Here is a 14,378-nt window from a genome sequence, read left to right as displayed (position 1 = left end):
AGGTTGTGCAAGTGTGACTTCTCAGGAAGCAAAGTTTTGCATAATTTTCTTTTCTGTATTCTTTGTTTACACTGTGTAAGAGGAAAACATGAATGGGTCAATATTTAGAAAAGGTATCACATGCAAAGAGGGACTTCTGGCAGAGAGTGTTTGCTGATGAATGCCTTTTAGCAAAGAAGGCTGTGTTAAAAGCAAAAATCAACAATTTCCTCTGTGTGAACATTAAACTGTTTTAAATTTCTATGTCTACAACTCATCTGTGATCTCATACAAGGTACATTTTGTCTCTTTGTATCTCTTTCACAGCACCAATGGAGCTTCCTTTGAAAAGCAGGAGCTTCAGTTTGACCTCCCACCAACTGAGGGCATTAACTCAGCTGGCTTGCGTCCTGCTAGGCTTTGAGAGAGATGTGAGGGAGCGGGTCACTAACATCACCTTCATAAACTGCACAGGAGACACTCCAACTTTAAAAGGTGCAACTCATTAAAAATCTATGTTAACCTACACTGCTGTGTCAGAAGAATTTATATCTTCTGAACCTTTTCCACATCTTGTCACATTACAACCACTACCAATGAAATCCTTCCCAATGTATTTAATTGAAATATTACGGGACACACCAGCACAAAGTCTTTACAAATAAAATGTCTTAAAGTGTAAACGTATTCAATGTGTTGCTGTGCAGAGCTGGAAGAGTGATATTCCCTTTATATTTGCAGCTGTAATTGGAGTAAAATCTGTTTCTATAAAATGTCGACTCAGTAAGGATGAATACAAGTGCTCACTTTATTTTTTACATTTTGCATGTAAATTTTTGTTTTAAAACGCACCTGTATCTTTGTCCTTCAGGGATATTCCCCTTTACAATATCCGCTACAACACAAGTGTTAGTGTAAGTGTTGCCAGGTTTCATATATGATCTTTGCATTTCCAAATCTAAAGCTATAGTCCAGTATGTGTGTCTCTCCCCCAGACAGAAACACACACACATGCATGCAGACGCACTTCCTTGCTAATTCCACCATAAAGTCTGGAAAAAAGTGTTTATTAGTTTGGTATTATCTGGGGTCTTATACAGACCTTTAGTATCCGTTTCCTCTTTCCCCTTTGAACTGCCACTGCAGAGATGTTAAATGAAAGCTTTTGGTGCGTGGAGTAATTTCCATAAAGGTTACATTTACAAAAACAAGACTTGTGGAAAGGCTCAATTTACAGAGAGGTAAACAGCCTTTAAAGGGCAGTTATCCAAATCATTAATTCCAAGCAATCAAACGACTTAATTACCAGAAATTCATCAGATGAGCTTAAAGGTCAAAAAGTGATGTGCCTGCCGCTTCCTCCTTCTTCCATTGCATACGGTCTTGTTCGGCTAAATTGCCTCGCCTGGGGTCTAACTCTTCGCTTTCCGATTAGGAAACTATGGCCTTGATGTTCATGCTTTTTAATTGAAACCCAACAACTCAACATCCTGTGCGCTTTTATTCGCCACAGCTTTCCTACAAGCTGCGGTCTTAACACAAATCGACACAATCGCCTCTCATGGAATTACCCTGTGCATTGTTGCCAAGATCTGGGTTCAAATCAAATCTCAATCTCAGATTTGGACTTGTAGAGACACATCTATTAGCAAATTATTTCTGCTTCCTTTGAGACATGGGCAGTCGTTCTGTGGTCATCATGGATTAGTGGTGCTTAAATTGCAGTTTGACATCTAGCCACTAGCTGGCTTCACATTATTCCCAAAGAACCCCAAAATAAATTCACAGCTGAAATAACTTTGCTTAACATAATCAACATGGAGTGTCTGTGGTCTTTGTAGTAAATTCAGCTATTTGTAGCAAGGGTAAAGCTAGAGTTTAGAACCATTCCATGTTGTTTGCAGTATAGCTTAACTTAACTTAATTGAACAGCTTTCTCAAAGCTGAAAACACAGACAAGAAAAAAGGATACAGTTTGGCATCAGTGTGTTTATTCTAATCACATATTGTCCAATGTGAATGCTTGTTCAAGTTATTATACATTTACATCAAACATAACTAGTTTTGCATCTTTTTCGTTAGAATCCCTCATGGTCTTCTGCATTATATTGAAGGTGTATAGAATTACTTACATAATTCGATGGCCTGACAGAATGAAGGTTTTCATTTAAATTTTATATGTAATTGATTGTTGTAGTTACGGCAGTTGCTACTTTGTATCATTATTTAGGCATTTTGAAAAAGCCTAAGGAGGATTCAGGTTTGACAACAGATGGCAAGAAACCCACCGCAGACAAACTTCACACCCCAGAGGTGAGACTTTTGCATGTGTTTGTTGCATGAAAATTTCTTCTACTTCCTATTTTATGATTCTGCTGGCTCTTGGCTCATTTCCTGCGTTTCAGGCCCAGACTTTGGAGTTTAATTGGAGGTTAGCTTTTAGTAGGCTTGTCCCACACATGGAGCATTGTGTTAAAGTGGTGCTGGATGACGTCTGTGCCAAGAATCTACAGCAAGAAGAGGGCTTGCATTCTTCAGGACACACCTTGGTCACCACAGGCTCCATCGCTGACTTCTCTGTCAGCAATGAACATCTTAAAGAAGACTTCTTTTACAAAGGCTCAGAGAGAGACACTCCTAAAATGACAGCGAAGGTATTCTTGTAAAGATTCTTCATTCTTTCAGGACTACAGTATGTTTTATGACATTTTGATGGAGCAGTTGCAAGTTTGTAAAAAATTGATTTATGGAACAATTTATTTTTTTTTCTGTGGTGCTCATCGTTTAGAGTTTTAATCCTCTCTACTAGTTCACACTATAAAATAAAATTCCACAGAGTTAGGGCTAGGAAGCATCAAACGGCCCCTTTTGGAAATACGTATTGGACTTTGCAGTTTTTCTTCTGTAAGAATAAGGTTTAGCTATGTGAAGTTAACTTCTCACTTTCATTGAAAAATGTGGCTCTTGATGTTTTCTTTTGTTTCTTTCTGCAGTAATCTGTTAAATCATACTGCATCCGCAGAATCCTGGTTTTGCTTCTCAAATTTACTCAACAGAAAAACCCACCAAGGTCTAGTTTATAGCTTAATGCTGTGCACAAGTAACCTCAGGATAAAGCCTCCCCTGAGGAGGGTCTGTTCCCTTCATCCTTCTTTAATACTATCAGACTTAACAATACGGGTTTACACACAGCCGCCCGAACCAGAGAGATTAATGCTTTTTGTAGCTCCCGTAGAAAGCTCCCTCTATAATAGAAAGCTCAAATAGTTTGAGTCTGACACAGATGACGCCCTGGATCAGAAAGGGCCTGGGGAAGAGTGATCAGTATTACTGGAGGGGAGGATTCCAGGAACAAAAGAGAGACAGGAAGAAACCAAGAACTGGTGTGGTTGATATTATGGGGGTTAGGTGATGTGTGGAGAAAGGTATTCAATGGGGGAAAGTGAGGGTTTACTAATGATAGAGGGGCAAATCACAAAGGGAAAGTGGCTATAGCATTAAGAAGGATATAGGAGCGATAACGTGACCAAAGGATGAGAAAGGAGGGCCTGGGAAAGGTAAGAAGAGGTGAAACAGACACAGGAGATTGAATTTTCTGAGGCCCAGAACCAGAGTGTGATGTAAAACTGGACTTAAGAAGTAACACCACCAAAAATCTCCAGTGTTTGAGGCTGAACAGCCGCATACTTATTGACACTGCTGATTTAGCCTCTCTTCATCTTCTTTCCTGTTTCAAAATCACACACACAAAAAAAAACTTTTCAGGGAGCTCCACCTAAAATGTCTTTAAAGTTTCACATTTTACCTTTCAAATGCTCAGCCGCCAAAACCCTTCTTCGACACTTTGCACATCCAGATTCCTCCCTTTTTCTTTCACCTTTGTCCTCCTAAATCTTCCTACTTTGTGTGTATTAGTGTCTCTTGATTCCTAACTAGTGTCAAAATTTGTTCCTGCTCAGGACCTGTACAACATATTTATGTGTAGGTCAACGCTTCAAAGATGAGAGCCTTCCAGCCCAAAGGTTATACTTGCATGCATTTGCATACAATAAAGCCGGGCTTGAAAGAAATTCAGGCGACTGTAAAGAGAAGACACTCAAGATTGTGTTGCTAGCTGAAAAACTTAATCTGGATCAATATCTTGCAGTTTTTTTATTCATCCTTTTATACCTCAGTGCTTCCTTTTTTATATAGACTCACCTTAGTGTCAATAAATAAACAGGCTTAGTGCAGTTTTTTTTTTTTTTATTGTCAGACAAATGAATAACAAATACCCTCATTTTAAAAGCAGCAGCAGTTTGACCTGCGGATGGACCTTAATTCTCTAGACCCTCCTCAGTTTAATGTGAGCTCTCAATTACATCACCAAATGCACCTTTTTCTGCTCTTCAGCCTCTCCTGAGGTGCTCGTTTGTCTCCTTCGCTATGCTGGGAGCCCAAGCAGACCCTAACTAGCACTTGAAAAGTTATAGCCTGTTTCACCTTGCTGCAGTAGTCCTGATGGGATTCCAGAACTTGATCGTATCTAGTTAAAATTTAAGCCTGTGTTCAGCAAAGATGCGATGCGGTGATTGTTTTGTGTTTGTGTGTGTGTGTGTGTGTGGATGAGATTTTTCTGAAAGTTCGGTCGAAAGGTTGAAAGTTTGAAAATTGTTTATATATTTTGCAGTTCTGAAATGACAGTGTACCAAGTAACAATAGTGCATCCTACTGCTGACTGATTGATTAGACTTGTATGCCTCCAGTGAACTCTGCTAAAATGCCAAATTTTTGAGACTTGAGAAAAATAAAATCCTAATAAAGCTTTTCAAATAACTTTCTACTTTAAAAGTAGAAAGATATTTCCAGTTATTTCTTCAACTGATAAACAAATACAAAGTATAGATAAGAAATATAAAAAGTTACATTCTTCAATTGCTTGATTGCATAATGGTGCACAACTTATTTAGCGTGGACCGTGTTTCTCACTCATAGGAGAAACAGAAATTTCCCACCATACTCCAATGACTAAGCAGCAAGGGGAAATTGATGGGTAGATATAGATTTACACTTTTAAGCAAAAGGTTTGCTGATGTTCAGCATTCTAACTTTCCTTGCACTATCATCTGACCGATACCTTGTGATGCTTTTTATCCCTTACCACTCTGCTGTCAGTGCATTTATGCTAAAGATCAAATAAGTAAGTTGGCTCTCTTTGCTGCTTATCAGAGTCACTATAATTAATGGCAAATATGACTTCAAGACAACTGAAAGCTTTAAAGGTGTCTTAACAAACCATACATTTAAGTGTGGCATATTTAAAACATTTTCTCCTTATAGACATATTTATTTTTCCTAAATTGCACACAATATCATTTGTAATGATTTTTCTTTTTTTATTTTGTTTTTACCACAAATCTTTGCATTTCAGTAAGAGTCTTGATAGTTTTGGGACCATGTGTAGCTGCACCTTTTCTGGGTAACATCAAATAATAATACTCCTTTGATATAAGCCATCCATGTGAAAAGGGTGTGAAATAGTTTTGCTAACATAAAATCAACAGTATCACATTAAGCTCAAGTGTTTAAATTAAAACACTGAACTTCATTAAAAATATTAGGTTCTATAAAAACCATAATACCCCTGTAATAGGCACACTCCCTAAGCCTTTTTGAAAACTTTGATCAGCCGAGCTCCAAATCAGAAGTTTCTTAAAGAATCACCTGTTAATTTCTAAAGCTACAGTAGTTTGTCATCAAACATTACACAATCATTTGCTCTCAGTTCTGCTCTCTTACTTAGCTCTACATGCTAAAACGATTCCCTGTGATCGAGTAAATGTGATGCGCTCTGTTGTGGATGTAGTCTTAAGCATTTTGCTGAGGCCATGTCTTCCAATATCTGTGTTCTGCAAATTAAATCTTCATGATTTTTCTCAAGATAAACCCATGACTAATAGTACTCTCAGTCCCCTACCTATTAAATATTCAAATTATCCCTGCAAAATGCTTTTCATTGCCTTATAAACGAAGTCTCTTCTAGGTTTTTCCTCCTGTCTACTGATTTTTACTTCTGGTTTTGATCTTGCCTTTTCTCTCTCCCCACAGTTCTGTGGAGCAATTCTGATTGAGCTCGATACTTTGCTGCCACTGGCAGTAGCCTGCAGGGACACTTCTCTCCTGGGGGTGCGATCAAGCTTCGTGGAAGCTTGTAGCAGAGCAGCATTTGCCATGCTGGGCCGTTTGCAGGAGAGGGCCCTGGAGGTACCGTCCTCTGCACCCCTGAAGAACTTGCCTGCTCTGCTTGCTTCCTGCATTTATGTGCAACAGCGACTAGAGCATTACAATGTCATGCTGAAGGATTCAAATACGGCTTCCGCTAAAATGTAAGAAGCAGGTGTACTCATGTGAGTCTGTTGACGTGACATGAGAAGGAATTATGCATAAGCTGCTGTGTTGCTCTGCATGTGTCGTAACTTTAGTTGGGAAATTCCAGGAAGTTGAAAACTTTTAATAGAAGTCTACTGGAATTCACTGGAATAAATGGGAACAAAACAAAATTAATAACAGTAAAGATTTGATCCTTTAGAGCAGTGGTCCCCAACCACCGGGCGGTCCGTGGACCAATTGGTACCGGGCCGCGCAAGACATAATTAAATATGTCCGTTCTATGGATTGAGTCTGGAAGAGCTTTTATTCTGAAAATCCTAAACCTGATGCTGTCGGTTGCGTCTTGCGCGCCAACATGCAGCTGAATGAGTAAGAAACAACTGCATCGGTGTCGATCCTCACAACGCGCGCCGTCCGCAGGAAATTTATGAAGAGTTTACAGGTCCGCTGTACTAAAAAGGTTGGGGACCACTGCTTTAGAGAGATTTTAAAGAGTTTGAAATTTGCTAGCACAAACTGGAACAAAACAATTAAATTGCATGCAAATGCAATGCAGTATGCTATCCCTCCATTACATTCAGATAGCTCAGTTCTTACAACAGGAGTAATAAGGTCACATCCTCTACATGCACTGTGCATTCCTCCATCATGTGCACAGATGATTTCTACAACAACCCCGCTATGTTGAGGCCAGAGCTCAAGACTATTAAAGCCACATGACTGAACATGTGGATTGCATAAAGTTTTGATTACATTATTAGCTAAAAATGTTAAATGTATGTTGTCCATGTTTATCTTGCAAATGTTGTATTGATGTCAACTGATGGCAAAACAAAATGTTATATTTGTATTTGGAAAAGATACAGTCTTTTTAAATTACCCAAAGTTTACAGTTATTTCCCATAAATACCAATGAAAGCTTCCAGTTTGGAATATTTTTGGATATATTCCCCATCAACATGTTGTGGATTTTCATTTTGCAAGACTACCAGAAAAATACTTATTTTTTTTCGGTCCTTTGTAGAGTTAGTCCTAATCAGGTTAGTTTATCAGTAAATGTACAACTTGCTTGAAAATAGTCTTTTATTATCATCCACCTGTTTTTCTGTTTATGTTGCCATAAAGCAAATAGTCTGAAATTGTACAAATCTTCTCATTCTCGTGGCAACATCTCTACTTTCACTCATAGCAATGATGGTTTTCCTTGTTGGTAAAATTCTAAATCTGTTGATGCACAGTCACTTCTCTTAATTAAATCAAATTTTTCAGATTTCAACTTTATGTGCCCTTGCAAGAGACTGAAGTTAGAAGTTTCAGAATCCAATGAGTTGCAGCTCCAATCCTCTGCTCGTCTCAGCTGTACTTGCCACATCTGATTTCAATCCCTGCCTGCAGCAGGCTTCCACTGGGTAGCAGTTGTAATGTGTGCCAATGCACAGAAATACATGTGCAGGAGTCACCAAACTCTCATCTTCTAGGGAAAATATTCTGACTCTTTTTCTGGCTTTACCCAACAGGTTTTTCAGTTTCCATCTTCGTCACATATTGACGGAAGGGTATAACAATATGTGACGGTTCCTTCACCGTAAAATTTGACGATTTTGACGATTTTGGAAGGTCGCATGTTTTACATGGATTATTAATGGTCCTCGCAAACACTGTCAACACTTCAAAACCCAAAAATTGGTTAGGTTTAGGGCAAAAATTACGTAAGGCATCAGGTAAAACCCTTCAGGCCACATATTGACGCAGAAGTACTCCAGCGTCAATATGTGACGAGGACGGAAGTCCCATGCGTCAATATATGACGAGTTGGGAGTGAGAGTGGGTTGTATAATGACACCAGAGAGAGCTGCTATTAGTTCACTTTTGTCGTTAAAATCAGTTTTGTTAAGTTGGAAGTCCTCAAAAAGTTAAGGTGACTTATAAACATGTTTAATTACCACTGGTTGGCAATGCGTCCTTAAATTGTGTGATAACTTTAGTAGAGTATCTCATATCTCTTGTCGTCTCTGTAGATTTCCTCTATAGTCTGTTGTCTGTCTGGGTGTTTGTAGGCCCCTTATCTCTCTATTAAACTGTTTTTAAGGGGAAAATAAACCTTGTTGTGAACGTCTAGGATAAATCAACACTTGTTTTTTTTGTTTTTTTACTATTTTAGATTATATTTTTATCACAGATTCATGCATAAATTTGACTGAAAATAAGATATGCACAGTTAAAGTTTGAACTTAAATGAGCTTTGTCCCAAATATTCTTGGTACAACACAGATTTGTTTGTTGCGTTTATCGAACTTTCGTTTCGTCTTCTTTGATCAGATCCCTGACTCTGCTACCAATCCAGAGATACCAGGAGGCAGTGAAGGCCTTAAGAGAGCAGCTGACCAGCTACTGCGTCCAGGTTTGCCTCACCTGTATTCTTCAGGATGCAGAGAGTCACGACTGGGCTGACCCCAAACCCTTCTACGAGGTGTGAAGTTTACATCAATTTCCTGTCCGTTTAGCTTGATTTACCTCTAGATTGACATTTTATGCACCATTCCAGGTTTATGCTTTGGAAATATCTCTGTGTGCCTGTTCTGCAGATTGTAGGGAGCTATAAAATTATTACTCCAGAGCCTTCCTGCCTCTTCCTTTCATTCCCACAACACACCTTTACCTCCCGCTCTCCTTCTTCTGCCTGAGTGTTATACCCTGAGCTTCCTAAGAACATCTGTGGCTTCCATGCTGCCCTGGGGGCTCCAGGGATTCGGCTGTCTGAAGTCTGCAGTCTACACTGGGACTGTCTGGAAACAGCGTAGGGGCCCTGGAACTCCAGTTCCTTTATGCCCTTAACCAATCTAAACCTCGTCTCTCCTTCTTCCTTTATCCTGATTCCCTCCCCTTTGTTCCTTCCTCCTTCTCGGGGTCACTGGTGTCAGACAGGCCTGCTGTGTGCAGGTGTGTGCTTTTGTTCAAGCACCCCCAACTGCATCTGTACGGATGGATGTATAAGAGGGTTTGCAACAACTTTGGCTCCTCCACATCATAGTTCTGCTCTAGAGAGACTTTGTCTCCAGCCACACCATTTTTTTTTTTTGTTTCATTTTTATGCACCCAAACCGCCAAATGAATTGTTATTGGCATGAATTTTTTTTTTAATATGTGACACTAAAATTGCAACATATGTTTGAGGTCAGTTAAATGGGTCAAAGAGAGTATAAAATATGAGCTTGGCTTAAGTCTTTATGACATGATTTGGCCTTCAGAGCCTTTAGAGCCAAATAGTGATTTAATTCAAAAGTAAGGAGGGCGAGCTTTTGAAATTCCATGTGTATTTTATTCTCAGCTCCCCAACCTGGTCTCAGTCTTGCAGGAAAAGTAATGTTGAATAAAATGTTCTATTTTTTTTCTGTAATTTACCTGACTTGTTAAAAAAAAAAAAAAAGCTAACTTGCATTAGCTGAAATAGAAAAGAAAACAGGATAGGATTCATTCAGTAGTGTAAAACTTTATCGAAGGTAACTTTTATTTCAAGCATTCAAACTATAAAACAAACAACATCATAATTATTATACATCAAACATAACTGAAGAAAATGAAAAGTAAAAAAACTGAACATCCAATTAAAGTTGAAACCATTTGTGTACATACTGTATAAAATACCACACAGAGCCATTATTTTCTTTTCTATTTGCTAAACACCAGAATAATAAAAGGTTTTTCTCAACTTAGAAATTCACATACATAACCTTGGCATTTGACAGAATCCTTAACTGTATAACTTAGATCATGTGTTTCTCGTATCTTTTCACCAGAAACATACCGAAATTCAAGTCCAATTTCTTTTCGACAGAATCGACATACGAGTTTGCTGGCCTTCTTGCTCTCTTTTGCCTTATCAGGTCTGCCCACAAATTTTCTAAGCAGCTGAGATCCGGACTTTGTGATGCCCAATCCAAAATGGTGGCATGGTTCTTAAGTCATCTCCTAAGTGACTTATGAGCATGCTAGTATCCATTTGGAATAGCCATTAGCCCCCAGGCTTTAACATCTTGGCTGATATGTTGAGACTTTATTTAATACTTTCACATAAGGTTATTTCCATGTGTTGCCATCAGTTTTGCGAAGGACCCCAGTCCTACATGTAGCCAGACAGGCCCGCTCCATGATGCCACCACCAACTTACCTCACAATTTGGATGTCATTTCCTGGTTTGTAATTCACTCATTTTTCTTACAAATGTAACAATGACTATTATGGTCAAAAACTTTCATTTATTTTCTTCACATTACAGGAGATGTCTCCAAAAATCCAGGTCTTTCTCCATGTGTACATTTGCAGACTGTAATATTGATAGAAGGTTCAGTAGCTTAAATGGCCCAACATAGATATTTTTTTATTGATAGGTAGTATAAAATCCTAAGGTATTTCATAGCTAAGGATAAAACAATACTCTAACTCTGGAATCTGTAGTTACTCTCTTCTCAGGGATACAAAGCTTGTTTGTGCACACGCTCAACCAACAGTCGGGTGTGTCTCTAACTAATGCAAGCAACCAAAACAATTGTGATTTTTTTTTTAGATCCTGCTTCCTTCATATTGAGAAGTAATTTGGGGCCAGGACATCACAGAAACGTTTGCATTATTAAAAGCTTAGTTGACCTTTCTTTTATTTGGCGCATTTATCCCAGTCTTTTTTTTTTTTTTTTTTTTTTTTTTTTTTTTTAACATTTTGTTTAACACTAAGAACACATCCAATGTCATTTTTTGTCCATCTGAGATTAACATTTGCTCAGAAAACCCCTTGAATTCATTTTTATGTTTTTTCTTTCTTTATGCTTTCTCTGTTTAATTCTTTATGCAACAAGAGAGCATGGAAATGATTTCCAAGCTGCTCTCAAATATATGTAGCTTTATTGAACAGAGTTGGATGATGATTTGTTTTTTCTGGAACTTTACCAGGGGATTCCTGTCTTCTCCTTCAAGAGTTTTCCTATTCTGTCAGAATCTGTTCACAGTATGGTTTGCTTTAAATCTTTACATTTTTGCCTTGAGAAATGTTACTTTTTAACTTGCTGTGGGATTTTTACATTTTTAAAATTCCAGGTTCAGACTTGCTATTGGATTTTATAAAACTTTTTTGGGAAATTAGGTGTTTTCATGGGGTTGCTTTGGTTCTGTGCCTAATACTGCTGTCAGTCAGAAAGATCCAGGCCATACCCCCATAAACAATGGATTGAGTGAAATGACCAGAAAGGGAAGAAATATAAAGGAGAGGTAGAATTTGAGGATGTGTGAGGGAATTCAGTGGCCATTGAGATGTAGACAGGAGGTAGTTGGGGAGTTTTGGATGACTCAGTAGTCCTCCCATACTCATCATCAGTTTGTTGCTGGAGGGTAAATACACTATGCTGAGCTTTGGGGAACTGGGGTAAAGAAAACTGAAGGCATCTTTAATAAATTTATGACAAAGCTACAGGATTCCTAGGTAACAATCTCTCTCGATCCATATTTGCCTTTGTTCCCTCCAATTCTGACGCATCATTTCTATCTTTAGCATCATTTGATTGATCTCATCTCCCTCGCCCTTTCTGTAAGTGTGAGTGTTTCTGGAAGTTGCAGGTGTGCAACTGTTGGGATTTTCATGAGATTGTGACTTTAAAGCAGCCTATATTCCCAGTGGGGGAAGAAACCCAGGTGCAGAGTGCAGGTGGCATGACCGCTACGACATGCAGGTGATGACAGACCAGTCTCTTTCCCTCCCCTGCCTGCAGTTTCTCTCCTTCTATATTTATCTTTGCTGTGTTTCTGCTCCACTCTCTGTGTTCACATTATAGCATATATGCAGCTGTAGTCCCCTCCCTCCTGAATGTTTCTTCCTTCACAGGGAGAGCGGTGTTCCTTCGCATTGCAGATGTGGTTTTACTTCCTGTGTGGGCTTCGCAGCGACCTGTGGTCAGTTCTTCCACCAGAGCTAGCCAAGGATGTGCTGGGATATGTGCTGGCAGAGACTTTGCAGTTGCTGGTGCGAAGATATTCCAGAGTCCGTGCTTCGTATAAGAGACACTTACAGATCAGGTATTTTGAAAAAATATATAAACAGCGCTACAACAAAATCAATACCCCAACAAGTGCACTGCATTATAAAGTGTGTTGAGTTTTAATGGATAAACCCTTGGGTAGCAGAATCTCTGGAGTTGAGTTCAACCAAATGTATGAAATCTGTGTGATTTTGTCACATACTGTTTCCATTATGTACTTTTCACTGCATTTATCTCTGAAGAAACAAATTAGACTGACTATTGTTATCTACTGCAGGTAAAATGCCACCTGCCAATAACTCTTTAGGACCTCTCTTTAAAAAATCTGAACTGTTCCTTTAATAATATTGTACAAAATAGCTAGACAAAAATGTGAAATTAAACTAACACAAATTTTATTTTCTGTATCCCTTACATACCTTTTATTACCTACTATGATTGGTAAGATGGATTTAAATTTTGTTTCAATTTAAACTTGAGACAAAAAAAACTCAATCATTTTTGAATCAAAAATGTTCACAAATCAAAAGTGTGAATCTCAACTATTTTCTCAGTTTTGGAGTTTGTTAACTGCTTCAGTCCAAGTTTATCAATACTCTCCCTGGATCACAGATAGACAGAGACGGTGTCAGTAAATTTTCTTCTTTTATATTGAAATTCTCAAACAAATAGTTCTAACATACAGTAAGAGACGTATGAGGAAACTATGGCTTATATAGAAAAAATTCCAGTATGTTATGTAAAGCAGATTGTTCACAGAAAGTCTGGCTTATGTTCCTTGGAAATATTCATGGCAGTTGGAAACTATGAGGTACCACTAAACAGGTATCTCCTCCAGGTCTAAGACACAGACAGTTACTTTCATCAGTCTCTGTTAAGCCACCACTGCATGTCTCTGAAAAGATAACAGATTATGTAAAAATAATTCCTGATACTATGGAAAAGCTTCCTCATTTTTAAATATTAACACTATACTTTAATCCCTGGGAGTAGATTGAAAATTATGTTTTTTCTTTTTTAGTTTTGAATTGAAGCACCAATATGCATACTTGGGTATTGTCCGTTTTCATATAGTCATCTTCTCTGTTTCTCTCTGTTTTTAAGGTGTGACATCACAGCAGTGTTGCTCTACGTGGAGCACCTCATGTGGAGTGTCAGTGAGAGTCCAGAGGATGTGATTCAGATCAACCCTTCTTCAGAAATGACCATTATAGGAGGTGGTTCGGACTGGCCGTACCAAATCCACATCCTGTGCGACCAACTGCTGACGGTCCTCCTAGTTGTTACAGCGCCAATATCTTTTCTGCATAGGTTGGTACTGTGTGTACATTAAGTCTATTTTCTAAGTAACTGAAATGTTGTGAATTAAGGTGAAGTCTGTAAACTTAATAATCATCCAATTAGTGGACTGAGGAAAGTTTGTCGATAGCAAAAGAAACTGAAGCAAACTGAATAAAAGACTACAATAATAATAATAAAAAAAAAAAGATTAATCGATTTTAACTCTTTCTGCTTCAAAAGCTGTTTGACCTCCATTAAAATAGACATGTGTTGCAAGTAGCGTCTTTTAAAGCTGCCGTATGCAATTTTATTTTCTCTAGATCGTTTATGAATAGTGCTTCAAAGGACTCAGCGCCGCGCCAGCCTGAAAGGCATGTTGTACACTGGTTAAATGCTATCGACCCTGACCGCTTCCCAGAACAGGTCATAAGGTATGTAAAGCACTCCCATCACATAGTCTGTCACACATCATTCAGTAGGCACACACACTCTACTCAGCAAAAACATTACCGACTGAACTGCATCCACAAACTTCAAATTTTTTTTATCACAAACCACCAGGACGTAGTGCGCAAATGTAAAGTATTTCCTTTTTATTTCAAAATGAATCTGACAATTTTATTTTATAATGCATTTGTTTTTAACCCCGTTTATTCGGATACCACTGCATAACCATTGTTTTCAGAAGTTAGATACTCAGATTAAAGAGTCCACCTGAGTGTGATT

At 38.4% G+C, this 14,378-nt stretch overlaps 1 protein-coding gene across 4 annotated transcripts in view; it reads left to right on the top strand.

The window, feature by feature from the left end:
* The window catches only part of kiaa0825 (KIAA0825 ortholog), a 128,528-nt gene that overhangs the window by 25,915 nt on the left and 88,235 nt on the right, over nucleotides 1–14,378 (top strand). For all 4 annotated transcript variants that reach the window (XM_044112896.1, XM_044112897.1, XM_044112898.1 and 1 more), the window contains 8 exons: nucleotides 307–474; nucleotides 2,210–2,292; nucleotides 2,385–2,633; nucleotides 6,067–6,344; nucleotides 8,668–8,818; nucleotides 12,218–12,408; nucleotides 13,476–13,682; nucleotides 13,973–14,083. In XM_044112896.1, the coding sequence (XP_043968831.1) occupies nucleotides 307–474; nucleotides 2,210–2,292; nucleotides 2,385–2,633; nucleotides 6,067–6,344; nucleotides 8,668–8,818; nucleotides 12,218–12,408; nucleotides 13,476–13,682; nucleotides 13,973–14,083 (1,438 nt within the window). The remainder of the gene's footprint in view (nucleotides 1–306; nucleotides 475–2,209; nucleotides 2,293–2,384; nucleotides 2,634–6,066; nucleotides 6,345–8,667; nucleotides 8,819–12,217; nucleotides 12,409–13,475; nucleotides 13,683–13,972; nucleotides 14,084–14,378) is intronic.

This window comes from Gambusia affinis, linkage group LG03, assembly GCF_019740435.1.
Source record: "Gambusia affinis linkage group LG03, SWU_Gaff_1.0, whole genome shotgun sequence".
In the NCBI taxonomy this organism is placed as follows: Eukaryota; Metazoa; Chordata; class Actinopteri; order Cyprinodontiformes; family Poeciliidae; genus Gambusia; species Gambusia affinis.
Note: the sequence above shows the minus strand (reverse complement) of the source record. Positions and strands in the feature narration are given on the sequence as shown.